The 16759-nt window shown below is 31.2% G+C and overlaps 1 protein-coding gene across 1 annotated transcript; it reads left to right on the top strand.

Annotated features, from left to right (window-relative positions):
• The first annotated feature begins 4973 nt into the window (after nt 1-4973).
• Nucleotides 4974-16670, top strand: LOC124366761 (cytochrome P450 4g15-like). Its single transcript, XM_046823362.1, has 6 exons — nt 4974-5081; nt 13407-13596; nt 13715-13821; nt 14293-14383; nt 15898-16077; nt 16600-16670. The coding sequence occupies exons 1-6, from the start codon at nt 4974-4976 to the stop codon at nt 16668-16670; spliced, it is 747 nt and encodes a 248-aa protein (XP_046679318.1).
• The last annotated feature ends 89 nt before the right edge of the window (nt 16671-16759 follow it).

Raw genomic sequence — 16759 nt, 5'->3', positions numbered from 1 at the left:
GTAACATGTTCCTAACCTTAAGGTTTTATAATATTGCTACGGTACCTTTAACATCCTAACACTAATAATTTTTTAATGCAAAAGTGAGTATTCTATTTGTCACGCGTAAACTATTAAACCGAACATCATAAAATTTATCTTAGAAACGAGTATTCTTACCGTCCCTGGCTAACATAAACGTCTATTTTACGAGTTTAGAAAACCCCTCCGGGCTACGCACCATTGTTCTATACAATTGTGAAATATTCCATCCTGGTTTTATGACAGCACAATCGTATGTTTAATTAACTCAACCATTGTTTTAAAATTGTTTTAATTTAAAGCGTGAAAGCTTAGCGCAGGCTTGATAGCAACAACGCTTCTTTTTTAAACCCTTTCTGCAACCACTGTTTAGCACAGAGTGAGAGAATATATAGATAAGAAAATTAAAACTTGTAAAAATATAGTTTAAATACGTTTTGATCAAATAGTAATAGCAAACAATCTGTCATATGTAAAAGACAAAGCTACCATCTGACTTTCACTCTAAATTTAAACATTTTATAAAACCAATCCAAGTATGAGTAATGCAGAATTTTCAAACATTTGTAGTATATATATATATATATATATATATATATATATATATATATATATATATACATATATATTTACTTCATCGTGAACCAGTAAAATAAACTGCTGAACAAAATATGCGGAGAACGAAGTAAGTTAAAATGGGTATAAATATAAACTTTTTGACATTTTTTCATGATCGTGAGAACAAGGCATACCCAACATTGGCGTCGGAAATATCATTCACTGGAATCGGAATTGGTCACACACGTGCAAAGAATACGGAAGTAAGTGTGAAACTGTTGGTAACTGCAGGTGGAATCACAAAGCAATACACCACACACTAAATGTAATTTTTGAATAACACAAAATGTTTGAAGCCCATTGCTTTCGCTGGTAAGTGCTAGTAGTAATACATATTCCTGTACAAATATTCCTTATATCTTAGAACCCTCAAGCTTGGAGGGAATACTTGTAAAATTAACTAAGTTTATATTGAAACTTTGTGAATATTTTTCTTAAATCATGTCTCTTCCGTTAGTAGAAGGTTAATGTCTTAATATTTGTTTGTGAGAATTGCTCCAATTAATTAACTTGTTCAATAAATATTGGAATTGATTAATGATGACCAACTGTCAAGCCCAATTTAAATAATCGATGATGTTAGTGAAAGGGTATACATCCAACAAAATGCAACTTTCACCTGTGCCTGTATCTCTGTGTTTCTGCAAAACTGACACGCCATTTAGCCAATTCTGTTTAAAATTGAATGATGAAACGAGCTTTCTTCGCAGAGAAGCGATGTTCTTGTAGTGAAAGTCTTAAATCCATTACAGAATCGTAACCACATCCGGCAGTTTTAGAATTGATGAAGCTTTTATTGAATAAATTGTGGCTATTTCTACAATATATAAGGTGAGTCATCAAAATATGTGGTATTATTCAAAATATTATCAAACAAACAAGTTTGGCTGTGCAAGGTCAGATAATTTATTCCGCGGTGAATATGCTAATTGGTATGCATCACAACGCTCCCTAGAGGATCCGAACGTATGTTTATTTGACGAAGCCGTTCCTGAATTATTGACAAATTAAACTATGTCTACGCTAACCAACTATTTAGAAAAATATTGTTTTGTAGTTTTCCAAAAATATTTACTACACGTTAAATTATATTTTATGCTAAGCCATAGTACTTGTAAATTAATAATCAAAGTTGTAATAGTATATGTTTAATAAAACCACTATGTACATTAAAAGCTGTGATACTTTACTCCTAAACCTAAAGTCGGCGTAAATTCACGTTGTACAAGTCCAAATAAACTCGTTATCTTTCTTCTGTAAGAGCATTGTCGAAATTATTTTTGAATGAAATAGTACATAGACTTATCAATAATTAGATTATGGTTTACAAACATCATTGATTTTGGTAATCAATAAGGGACAGTCTAAATACAAAAACATATATTCTGTAAACATTTATTTTTTATATTTTTGCTCAATATCAAAATTATAAATAAATATGTGGAACCAGTTAAATATATAACTTAACTAACGTACAATATCTGAGACCGTGTGTTCTATTTAAAAAAATAAGTTTAAAGGAGAAAACTGTAACCAGTTCTCTCATAAGAGTAAAAAGTAATACTGGATTAGTCTTTGTAAATTGGAGAGCCAAGCATTCCATAACTCACATACTAGAATTATTTTACGAAGTAAAAGAATTACTACATATTGTATTTCTTTCCCACAAGTGTTAAACTTTACATTAAACCTTATTTAGGGTGTTATTGATGACTCATTGATTCCATATCATCCTTAGCTTCAACAAAACATAACAATGCATCAGCGATACTCTACACAAAACACCGTGCCTCGTACGTATGCAGCATTTAGAATTCCAGGATCAGCAACTTGGAATCATTATATACCTATCCCTCAAGACTTATGCTGCGCCGTAAAATTGTTTCTAATATTGCATCTTCCAAATATTTCCTTTATACAATAAGAGCTTCGCTTTCTACCTGCAGTGGCCGAAATGCTTAACTGCACTATGTAAAATGCAAAAGAATAAAATCTGGAAGCCAGACAGTAAAACATATTCAAATCATTGGTATTATTGACTTGGCATACAACACACTGTAACTGAGCACCTTAAAAGTAGTTTCAAGAACCCACATTTGTAATTTGTGAGAGACTTTATGGAAATCTGCCTATTGCAATCATCTTCATGGCGGAATTTCAGGGAGATTTTTGCATCTTCATGACCTCCAAAGTGAGGAATACGAATCGTTGCTAAACTTGCAGCAAAAGTTATCCTTTTTTTTGGTTTCACCTGTCATTTAACATGCAACCTATTCATTATATCACTTAAAAATTCCATAAGAAAACCATTTTAACATTCAGTTGTCTCTATGAAAATATTGTTTAACTTGAGTTCAATTATTTTACTTTTTGTATTTACTATACTCCACCATGTCAATAATAATAATAATATAAATTGATAAAATCTCTCCTGCAACGATCAGTGGATCAGCTTCAACATTTCTATCAAAAGACTTAGGACAAACGCAGCGAGAGAGTGGTAAAGACTTAGGACTTTACCACTCTATACAGCATAGGTAAAGCACTTTTTGAGGCAAAGATGGAGCTTCACAACTTTTTTTCCATTCTGTAAACATCCTTTACATGGTTTGCATACAATTTTGAGGGTAAAGTATATTTATCTGATCAGGTTATGTATGGACCATTGATATAACAAAACCTTCAGGTTCAGGAAATGCTTGAGTTTATTCAGAATCACGCTTATTCAGCTAGTTATTCCGTATGGATCTAAGCAAGTGTATCGTGTTAAAATATATAAAAATAGTATCTTTATCGTTTAATGATTTTGTATTGACTGTTTTATTGGCCCTGCAACAATTAGTTCAAACATTTTCCTGTTTACACGATTATTGTCAGATAAAATAACACCATGTGAAACACAATCGAGGGCAGAAGCTTCAGTAAATCCGTTGTTACATGATATGGATCATTACCACATACACTGTGTTTGTGGGAAACGTTGAACAATATCTTTATAGTCTGACATAATTGAGGAAATCATAAAAGTTTGAGCAGTTTCTGTTGCTGTAGGATCACCAATTGTTTACCACACCCTCGATTATCCCTATTTAGGTAACGTCAGGTCTTACGCAAAACCCATCTAGAATGAAGTTAATATAGAATTCAATATACGCTTCCTTTCTTACAAGTAGGCACATTGCTGATTGCGTAGACTATACCTATGACAGCTCTATTTCATTTTAAATGTATTCAAACAATGGTTGTTGGACAATGTTAAAAAATTGATGTTTCTAAGGTGCCCATACTAGTACTCTGGGAACTATAGTAAGGGACTGTACGATAATGAATCCAGGTTTTATCTTTGAACATAGTATTTTTATTCTAAGTGCGTTATTGTTATTTACCATGCTCTGACAGGTTTTTAATATTGATTTGGCTCTTCTCAACCAATATTTATATTGTAACTCATTATGATTGGTGTAGTTGCAAATCAACAAACTGGAGAGATATTGTTAGTTTAATTTAACTCTGTAAATGACTTACAACAAATATCACTTTTATTTCTTACTAAAATAAACGCAGTTTTTGTAATGTTAAAATTCTTCAAATACATATTAACTTGTACATAATATGTACTAACGCAAACCGACAAACTTAGTTTAAGAGGTTCCTTAATAGGTTTGTTGATTTTACAAAATGAAATACCATTGTTTCCCATTTGCTACAGGAATATAATAATGCCTCTTACTGTAAATCTTGTCAAGAATCTCACTAAAATAACAAAAGGTACTAATTTTGTTCTGTTCGGTCTCTTCACATTCTTTTTCTTGAATTAATTATGGATTGTTTCTCTTCAGGCGTTTTCGTTTTTTTTAATAAAGTTTGTGACATGTAACTGGATTGATTTTTAAACTAAGTAGGAAAAGATCCGAAATTTAACGATGCATCCATCTGCACTTTTAGAGGTATTGACTGTTTCATCTGTTCTGTTTAAACAATCTTCTATAAATAAATCGTAATGAACAAAATTATCTTCACAAACACTAGGATTGTTATTAGGTTCAAAGAATACCTCATGAAAACATGTAATCTATTATTACCTGAAACAACTATTTGGTGAGAACCAAACACCAAATTTAGTTCTGTTCCGTCATAACTAGAATTGCAGACTGAAAGAAACTTTCACGTCATATTAAATACTCGTATTTACTTACCATTACGTCACTGTAAAGTAATAAAAGGCTTCCATGTTAAACAAATAATAACCATTGGTTTACTTACCTAGTCACTAATGAAACAACATACTACAGAAGTCAATGACTTGTTGTGTTGAGATTTTTGAATACACAAGCATGGGAGGTGTAGATGCCTGCTGCGATAAGTCAGCCACCGGTCGTGACGTAACGATGGTGGTGGGGAACAACCTGCCGGCCAGGAGTTTACGCTGGCTCCGATATCACGCAAGCTTGTGAGCACGATAACCACCGTAATTTTAAAAGAATCTAAACTAAACTTATTAAAATGCAGTACTTGCCCGTGGCTTATTACTGTTCGTTCGTCAGTCTTAACCGTAACAAGTTTCAGGAATGCGAATTTCTATCATCATTCGAGCAAAACATTTATCTTGATTAATTCTTGACTAAGGCCCAAAACGGTACATTTGTACGTGTTATTTAATTCCTCGTAAGATTTCTGGATGGTTTCTTAAAGGTTTTAAGTAGCATACCGAATGCGGTAAATAATTGTGAATACGATAAATAAAGTAATTTGTACAACATCCTGACTAAACTTAGTACAAAGCTATATCTTTCACATAGCTTATATGAGTATTTTATTAAGTGTTAATCGATCAAAATTTCCATGATGTCTCTCATTTGCTTTTGAGCAAAACTTTTAGCTCGACTTTTTCCCATTATGACGCAAAACAATACATTATTTAAATATATTATTTAATTCCAAACAACTTTTATTTAATCTTTTTTTTACGGTGTCTCATAAGATTTCCAGATACTGGGTGAAAGAAGCTTTAAGAAGTAAATATTTCAAGTATAACTTTGAACACGATAACTACCGTAGTTATTAACAGATACAAACCTGTTAAACACTTGGGGCTGAGACAGTATTTGCACATAGCTTGGTTGAGTTTTTTTAGGAAGTATTAACTAATAAAACGTTTCTAGATGGCGGTCATTATCGTTTGAGCCAAAACTTTATATAGCTTATTTTATGACATAAATACAAATTTACGTATTTCTTAAAATTGTCAAATAATTTGTAGCAACGTTTATTTGTTTTACTTTTTTATACCTTCTAAGGTCATTTTAAACGTCATTTTAAGACGTCATTTTAAACGTCATTTTAAAGCTATATACGTATAAAATTGATTCCTTGGACGTAAATATGTTAACAAACTTCTGATTAATTTTGACTAAATCGATTCACTAATGAATTTATATGATTGTATCACATTTTTTGTAAGCTTTCAAGGTTATGGATTTTATAAATGTATAAAAGTATTGGGATTATATTAAAATTCGAACGTTGTGAGTTATTGTACCCTCAGAGTTGTGCAAATAAGACATCTGAACCTAATAATTTATATTCAATTATTTTTATCTCCAAAAATTAGGAATCATGACTATATTTGAAATATCCCTTTTCCTACTGTTTAGTGTTTAACCGTATATGATTTTAACTAAAATAGTTGCAATTTTTACAAAAATAAGAAACAATGTTAAATTTAACTTAAATGTAAAAAATACATGGTCAAGCAGAAATTGTTTAAAATTTGTTATCCAAAACCAATGTCTGATTTTTAGTTTAAACACCGAATACATTATCGTGGTTAATATTTCTCATTAGTTTCAGATAGCATTTTTCTTCCTAAAATTAACCAAATTACCGTTTGTATGGGATATTCTACTGGATCTTCAATTAAATAAATACCATTGATAGCATATAAGTTAATATGCAAATCATTGTATGACTTATGTACAAATTTGTAACATAATTATAATATATAATTACCCCATACGATCTACATATTCTACTATCTAAGATTGATTATATAAAAAATTAGCTGCTTTGCAATGAAATTTTTGAAAACCATAATAAGGAAATAACGTTGATGTAGGTACCGTATATTAATTTTCCTCTCTTATTAAATGTTTAATATTATATAAATTTGATAATTCGTAATTCAAATAATTACTTATAAAATGCTGAATTTTTTTTGAATCAGTAATTTTATGTAATATATCTGCTAAAAAACCGTTTTCCAAATGAATGTTTCATCAGCAGCATTCCACATCTAAAAGCAAATTTACCATGCCGCAGTCTTATCATTCCAAAAGAGAAAGGTCGAATACTTCCAAACTGAATAAAACTTTACAACACGCCTGTTAGTTCACTACGATAATCAATTAAGTATACAACCATATGGATACTAAATTGAGGTTTACCCTCAATCTCTTCTGTAATTCATGACGTTAGACTCACATCTGTCGTTTGTTTTGTTGGATTCCTCTCCTTTATAACTTCTAAAACGGACTTCAAAACCAGACATGGATCATAAATATGTTACAACACTCACAGGTCAAACCAGGTCTCTAGTTCCACGAAAATGGCAAATTTTAAGCAGCTGTACTGGTACACTATATAAAATGACGTAAGAGAAAGTGCATTGAATGTGTATATATGATCTATAAATGAATGACATAAAATTTGAAGACAGTATTTAGGTATTATATCACGTATTAGTTGATCCCGTTAAATAAATGTTATATACAAAATAAATTTTATTGAGTTCAGAACATGGTCATGGACTTTATAGTCCTAACTTCGCCTCTAATAAAGACATTTTTCATTTCATTTCATGGTTAACGCTTTTATTTCAGTAAAACCGCAAACAGTTGTGTTCTTGTTCAAAGGTTTTTTTCAAATATTCATTATAATTTATATATATATATATATATATATATATATATATATATATATATATATATATATATATATGTGTGTGTGTGTGTGTGTGTGTGTGTGTGTGTGTGTGTGTGTGTGTGTGTGTGTGTGTGTGTGTGTGTGTGTGTGTCAAAGCAGTACAACTATTACATAGACCGCTTCTTAATGTTCTGTGAAAAGTGATTGTAAGCTTTAATTAAATTATTTTCTTCTTACCGAACTACTTGTTTACGTATTTCATGTTATATACCAATGGAAATACAAAATTCTGGAGAATAATAATCAATTAAAAACAAAATCAGGTAAAAATTTAATTTTCAAAGCTGATTTTCCCTTAAATCCAATATGAAATCGATTCCGTGTAATGCGAGCCAAGATGGATTTAAGACTATTGATCATTTTATTTGGTAAAGTCTATAATCTGTTAAAGTGAGTTTAGATAGAAGATACGAGTATACCCTTCACACTTAGAATAAGATAATCGCACACTCCGATAACTAACACGATTGATGAGGACATTCTCACTCACTGGCAACTAACATTGACGTCCGACAGTGAAGCCAGTCAAACGCAAAGAAAGACATCATAATTTCAATGTCGGTATTTTGTTTCTCAAATCAATAAAAATCCCTTATCCGTTAAGTGCTTATTGTCTAAATCGTGTAAACACAAACCGACACTGTTGTTACTATAATTATAAATATTCTGAAGTAGCCTACCTAGACTGATATATTTTGTCTATACAACAATCCTACAATAAAATGTTTAGAGTATAATATAAATGCGACCATATTTAATGAAAATGAAAATTTAATGAAATTGAATTATTTAAGAATTATGTTTGCCTTTCTGTAACTTATCAAGTCACTACTAGACTACTCTGTAGATATCACAGATTAAATTTGTAGATTTTGTGCGTAAATGTACCATTGTTGTAACGAGACCTTTATGTTACGTTTGAGTAATCTCATTTCTTGGCCCCCTTATTTATTTGTATAAAAACGCTATCTCTATAAGATTTGTAATTATTGTTGTTAAAAATGAAAGAAAATTGTTTAATGTCAATTCTAACGCTAATTTAAATTAATTAAATTCCTACTAAAATCATAGTTCACCACCTGATGGTCAAGAGAAAAAGATTTAGATAGACATAGAATTGTGTGGTGTCAATCTGAAATTGTTGAAGGAAAGACTAGAACCTCATTAATCTTTGAAAAGCAAACATAAAAACTAAAAGAAATATTAGGCTATGTGATGTTGAATCTAGGGTGAGGATGTTTAACGGAATGCAGCATAACAAAAAAGGAATCCCGGAATCGGCCAATTATGGTTTCAGGTATGCCCTTAGGGCCAGTAAACCAGATATTCAAACTGCTGCCAAAAACCTTCGCTCATAGCAATTATTGAGATGATGAATGTGGTCTTGGTCCTGCAGCACGCCTTGCCTCCCGTATGTGAATACTGAACGTGACATAATAATTTGACGTAATAAGTGACGTAAAAAACTGATTGGAAACTTGAATGGTCTTTCACTGTGAAAGCCGTGAACACGTGAGGACCAAACATATGAATGTGCATGTTTTATTGTAGTTATAAGAATTTCGATTGTGAAAAATAGCACATTTATAGACTAAATATTTAGTTTTTTACATTAAAGGTCTATTTACATACTTCATAGATATTCATTTTAACAATACCAAATATTTAAATTTATATCATATCACGCCTACAAGATTTAATAAGATTTAAATTTACAAAACTACTCTTAGTTAAATTCTAGCATTCTAGTGTAATGTTGAATGTTGAAGGCATCATTTACTACCTACGCTCATAATATATTTTCAGAAAATCTGAATTTTACTTCTGTTAGTACTTAGTTACCTCTTTTAGTCCAATAATCACATTGAAATGATGCAAGTATTTCTCAAATATCATTATTAAAGTTTCGAGTTATTCTGCCTATCTTTATATATAATACAGATTTAGCATAATGAGTTTACTTCCCGAATTTCCAGAAATTCTTCTTACAACAATACAGCAATATCCTGTAATATTACTGTACTGAAGCTAGCAAAAAGCACTTTAAGCAAAAAAGATAAGATCTTTACGGTCCAAATCAGGTTTAGTTTACATCAAACAAGTTTTTGCTCCGGAAACCAGCCTTTCTGCATATTAATGCATTCCTAATTCACATCTGCAGTAAGATCATTGTTCTAACCTCATTTTGTACAGATGGATCAGTAATAAAGCTTACCACAGCTATTCATTAACGCGCACTACATTTGCATTCATTGTGCCTTCCGGTTGTTACCACCGTGGTCTCCCCCCCCACCTCTTCCTCCCAAAAATCGCCGGATTGTTGGTCCCACCTTGACCAGACACACACTCGCGGGCCGTAGACCTGCCGCCGCCGCACGTTAAGCGATTACTTCGTTCCCAGTCTTCTTCAACGGTACGTAATATACAGTATGTCATGAGAAATGTTACATCGGAACCTAAGATACATAGCAATAACCAACGTATTACTTATGTTATAGAAATTTGAAATACACAATATTAAGCTTAAGTAACTCTTAAAATCATGTTTTCAAGAACATCCACAAATAACAAAATTTGTATTTCATTGAGTGCTCAGGGATTTCAATTAATTACTCATTATTTCAATACACTCTGTTCAAATTATTATAATAAACCTGTTACTGCATTACAAAATTGTAAATATAAAATATAATCCATTAAAATAGTAAGTTATATATTTTATAACAAAACATTAGATCTTTCAGTTACATGGGTATTACTACAACAAATGAATAAATATTTAGAAATCTGAAAACAAAAAGTGTTACTTTTATGTAAAGCCTAGCAACTCCATTCACTAACAAAATATTGTAAACATTACTCATTGGAAATATATTTAGATTATTGTTATAGATATATTTTTATCAGGGGAATATGCTGCACTTTATGAAATTCATGTAAGTTTATTTTAAAGTGCAACAAGTTTTTATGAAATGATTTTCAAAAAACTGGAAAACTCATATTGTAAAACTTTCTGGAATAAAAAAACCTATAAAGGTCATAAGTGGATTGTCCACCTTTGGTTTAGAAAGTCATTCATAAGTTTTTACATACAAAATGGCAATGTAACACAGACAACAAAAACTTACCATATTTCCTGAAAACTGACAAGCTTAGTTTTTTTAAGACACACAATAAGAATGTGTAACCATTAGAACCTTAAAATACAAAAATGTGTTTTTCTTGCAGTTTTTATATTTTAATTTGATGGTATATAACATTTCGGTTACGGAAAAAGATACAGTTGATATAAGAGTTGATAAATAAAACAATATTTTCATTAATAAATTTTAGGCACCTAATATAATGTAAGGTAAAATACCTCTGATAGTATAATGCCTTGTTTATGCAATGCATTTGCAATATATTCTGGTAGAACTTTTCTTTCTAATAATTTGCAATCCATAAAAGCGAAACTAATTGTGACACTTCTTCGCTGGATTTTTCGATTACCCCAATAGGTGAACAGATTAACTTAAGGAGATCTAGTCGGAGTTTAGTATCAGATAAAAGCTACGTTTCCCTTATTATTGGCTCCATACCCTTTTAATAGCTTTTTTACCTTACACGGTTATACCTACCCAAATTAACTATTCATCTTGTTGTTTTGTTAGTATAACCTTTTAAAAGTGTATATGTTCAACATGGCTGCGTAACGTTTTGTATAATTCTTTTGCATCGTTTTGTACCGAATTTTAATATATGTCGTACAACTTAAGCAGGCCCTTATCATTAATTATTCAATGACTAATACTAAACGATTCACATCACAAGAAAGTAGGCAAAGAAGAATAGATGAAAATTAGAGGTTACAATTTAAAAATACACAAGTTTCTGAAGTAATGCCCATCTTTCAAGGATCGATGGAAACCCTTACAAGATTCTCTTCTAAGCGTAAATATCCAATAATAAAAATAGAAATATTCCAATTCATTCAGTGATTCTTCGGAATATCTTGTATCAGCATAAAATAAGTGGAATAATTCCGATTATTGAAATGCGGTTAAGCAGTGCAGCCGAGAGTGAGTTGTACAAGAAAAATAACTCATTCACATACTGGTGCCCGCGTTCCTTGTTCTGACGCTGTCAAGGTCACCGGGCTTTGGTCACTACCGGTCAAGCTCAAGGTCTTGTTTGTTTACAGTGAGCCGCAACACACACGTTTAGTTGAATTATTAGCTCAACTTGACCCCGATAGTTCAATAACCTGTTGCATTAATAAATATATTGCTGTAGTTTCCTGCCTTCCTTCTAATGATGACAAGCCTAAAGTATATATGATTAATGTTTGTGTTATAATGAGCACTACTAAGAATAAACGTAGTGAAGGAGTGATTTATACGGCCTTTGTTACATCTAAATCGACGTATCCTTTTGAAATATCGATTAATAACCCAAAATAAACTTAGGATCATTTAGGCATAGATTATTCTTAAATAACATACTAATATATATCCACAGTCATGTTAAATTATATTAAACCAATATTTTATTTTACTGATTTTTTCTGTTGTTTTTAATGATTAACTATAGCTGAATTTTTATTTTCGAAATATCCTGCAGAATGCTAGGAGTTAAATCGGACCAAACTATAACTTGTGTTTGTACAAAGAATTAAGTTTCATGCAAAATTTCAAGTTTGTACCTGATTTTTAAACTCATTCTCAAGATATCCTACGGGAGAGGGATATACACATAGTTACAGCAATTAAATATACCAGCGTGTAAAATAATCGATTAAGATGTATGTGTCTCTTTTAGTAACAGACCAACACATTTCTCAATAGCAATGCTTATTTTACTAAATTTTAGTAGATATAATATCCACACGGGTAATATTTGAATAATCCTTATATTACGGCTACGTATAATCGAGAACATGGTACGGAAATGTTGCTACCACTCAGAGGGATGGAAAATTGTAGTCCTCTTTCTCTGCTCCTTTTTCGTCCATGGCATATCTCTAAAACAAAACTACCAACACGCTTTTCTAGATATGTACAATTCATTTCGATTCTAGTCCTCGTACATCCGTATGGTTTGGCTTATGCTTATTGTTAGTAAAGTATTCCACTCAGGCGGATATTTTGGGCACGGATTTAATATATAAACTTACAACTTGCCCAAGCTTCATTTCTATATAATAAACACTGAGTTCTAATATGGTGCAATTCTTCTAAAGGATTACGCTGGGTGTCAGTAAATTTTTCGTATGCTTCCGTAGAATATCTAAAGAACAAGTATAGACTTAATTCATGAACACCAAGAGATACAGTGGCCAACTATACAACAGTGTGTTATGTATTAGGGTCCACGTTACATCGTTCACAATGAGCAATATAATATGTGTCCAGCAAATCTAAATAAACAAACACACACACAAAAACTGAATCAAGAATGAAATGATCTACTTTTAAGCTCCAATTGCCACCACAAGTGCTACAAATTATAAAACTTGAATATACCACACTTCATGATAACTTTATATACTATATTACTATATAAACACCAAGTAAGACTTAGAGATTTACAATATTCACTATTGCAATGAGGTTTTTTATAATTGCAATGCCACACTTACTGAATTGAACATTTTACCTAAAATAAACTTATATTTATACAAGCAATTATACTTTTATATATTTAAGACCTAAGAATCCGAATTTGAAAAGAAAATTAAAGATTAAAAGGAGATACTTCTCAGATAATGATATGAAAAAAAAATAAAAAGTATATACCTGTTCCAGGTAGGAATGGAGAAATCGAAACTTCCAGTACTTCCAGTTCTTGTCTGCATTGTTTGTCTTCTACTGCTGCTGGCATACCTAATATTCCGATGGCAATTCAGACACGTACTGGCGACAGCCGCAAAGCTGCCTTCTCCTCCAGCTTTGCCCGTGATTGGCAACGCGCTTCTTTTTTGCGGGGACATTATTAGTAAGTAGTATATTTACATTAAAGTACCTACTGCAAATGCTTTGACTGGTAACTTTTGGAGACAATTAAATGCACATAAAAACTACGCTTTTCTTAACTTTATTTGTTTTATTTTCAGGCGTAACGAAGAACATCCTTAAAATTGCAACGGACTACACCGGGCTTTCCGCGGTTTGGATCGGCCCCGTCCCAATATTTATTGTGACAAATCCTGGTGACGCTCAAGTATGTACTGGAGTTATTTGCAGTAACAATATGCTTTCAATCTGATTCATGCGTTGAAAACCTACATTACAAGCAAGGAATGAGTTCTAAGGAGTACATCATATGTTTTATGTGCTGGATCCATAAATGACCCAGATCCGTTTCAATCTATGATGTTTACATTCCGCATGGCGTTTACTGAGGAATCAAAACTATAACCATAGCACTTATTGTTTTTATTATCAGTGTCTAAACAATATAGATTCCATAATTCTTACAAATGCATTATTCATATCTATTTATGAAAATTTTAATGTACACTATTTTAATATTGATGTAATTTAAAATTTAATACTACTCTTTTTAATAATAAAAACAACTCCGCTCTTCTAACAAACATAAGTAATTTGTCAGGTTGTTATTTTTAATTTTACTATTATTTTGGAACAATGTTACAGTCTACAATAAAAATAATTTTCTGTGTTTTTCCAGATAATTTTAAATAGTACAAACACATTGGAGAAAGACGAGGTGTACTCTATGCTGAAGATATTTTTCGGCAATGGATTATTAACAGCCCCTGGTATGTTTTGTTAATTTGTAAATAAATTGTTGTTAAGAGAACTGAAATAGTAGCAAATGTGTGAGTTGTAGTCAATGCTTACTTAATAATTGAATACAAACATTACACGTTTTGAGATACATCTAAACAGTTTATTTACATTTAATCTAAAGTAAACATGTGTAATAAACAAAAACATATTGACCATTATTATACAAGATTTCTTCACTACAAATATTTTAAAAATAAGTCCAAGGATCCAAAGAACTGATCAACTGATAAAATTATTAAACATAAGGAAATATCAGTTACGGGAAATAATCCAACTAGTGGCAAGAGACAATAAACTATTATTTTTTCTAAGTTGGATTTGATGATGGAAGGATTGTATAGGAAACAAAAGTACGTAGCGTTACTGCTTGTATTTTATCACTGAAATATATAAAATGACTAAAAAAATCCTGTTCTTTCACAATAAACTAAATGTAATGTGAAAAGAAGACTGAACGTTTATAATTAATTTTTGATCCTGTTATTTTGTAAAAAATTAAACTAATTTACCTTAACATACATTTTCACAAGATGAAACATATAAATGAACAACGCTTAGATCCAGACCAACACTTGGTCTAGAACAATGAGAAATAGGATATATAAATTTCGAAGTCATAGTCAAAAAAGAATTTTGTCCTTCAAGCTAGGTCACAAGTAACCACAAAGAATTTCAATCCACCCTATCTAACTGCTAATATGGCGAACTCCTAATAGAATTTTTAAACAATGGCTTGAAATCCCTGCCTCCCAGCACAAACCACATAAAACAATAATATACACTCACAAACTACATATATTACATAGAACTTCAAGTAAATAAAAAACGGAAATAGGCCTAAGCCCAACAGCTAATTTTCATTTTTCCAAATTCCGATAGTAACAATATTTTTGGTAAGTCCCCTGTCACTTGAAGTAGAAAATTTTTTAAGCAATAGCATCCAAATTAATTGTTAAAAATGAGTAGAAATAGGATAAAAGGGTACAGCCCTTTAAAAAGTTTGCAACCCACACATACACAGTCCATGGTACTGAAATCCTATGCTGAGGGGTTCAGTGGTTTGCCAAGACATTTGTAACATTTCCCTCATTGCGGAGAACTCGATGCAGTTAACTGAAGCAACTCCAAACCCGTCTTGATGTACCTGTGACAAAGTAAGAGTAATTATAGCAGGATACAGTTTCTTACTGAAAGAACGGTGTTTACAATACCGGAAATAATCACGTTATCAATCAATCACCAACAAACCGACAAAATATCAAAACACCGACTATCACAATGATATACAACTTACAAAATAAATTATAATCAGAATTTCGTTGGCTCACCTAACCTGAAACGTGAACAAAACATTTGTCTGAACTTAATTTGTTACTTTTTGTACTCTATTTACAAATAATCTGTTGTTCCTTCATGTAGATTATATATGTTCCTAAAGTTTTCTAACAAAAATATAACACTTTAACTTCTAATTTTATTACAGCTTGCACATGGAAAAAGTACAGAAAGCTGATAAATCCTGTAATGCATCCTTCTAATGTGGAGAATTTCTTTCCTGTATTCAACGAAGTTAGCAACAAGATCACTCAAGAACTAGCTGCAGCCTCTGGTCCCATGGACCCCACATACACTATATTTGACGGAGCCATGGATGCAATAATGCGTATGCTGTTAATATTTTTTTTTACTTAATCTATTTTTATTTAGTTACGTAATAATTTAATAATGTTTTTAATACTGTATTTTGTCTGACTAAATTAGCTGGACACGTTAAAGAAATTTTACAGGAGCATAAACTGTTGATTTAAGGTAATAATCAGTGACAGTACTGTAATAATACAAACACTAGGCATTTTTCTAACGGTCTCATATATTTATAGAATCTGCATATCTTAGAGTAACCTGAAAAGGATAAGCACTGCAATATTTGCTTTCCTCATGCCTAAACAGGAGGCTGTACTCAGTTCGTTAAAAAGCATATATATATATATATATATATATATATATATATATATATATATATATATATATATATCTATGTTAACTAAAACAGAATAATTATATGTTATACTAATGTGATTAATTATAATATATATATATATATATATATATATATATATATATATATATATATATAATCATATACGTTCAGCTATTTTCTTATCCTTTTTGGTTTTTGGTTTAGGAACTGTCATTTCGAGGAAGCCTGTTCTTCCTGAGACAAAAGCTGACGTGAAGTTCATTATAGACAGGTAGGTTTCGCTTAAAGTTAAGTGTTATTGAGAGCTTCATAGTCTTAACCTGAGAAATCGATGCAATGTTTTCTCATTTTATCTTATTATTGG

Source organism: Homalodisca vitripennis, chromosome 7, assembly GCF_021130785.1.
Source record: "Homalodisca vitripennis isolate AUS2020 chromosome 7, UT_GWSS_2.1, whole genome shotgun sequence".
Lineage (NCBI taxonomy): Eukaryota > Metazoa > Arthropoda > Insecta > Hemiptera > Cicadellidae > Homalodisca > Homalodisca vitripennis.
This window is presented reverse-complemented; position numbering and strand designations above follow the sequence as displayed.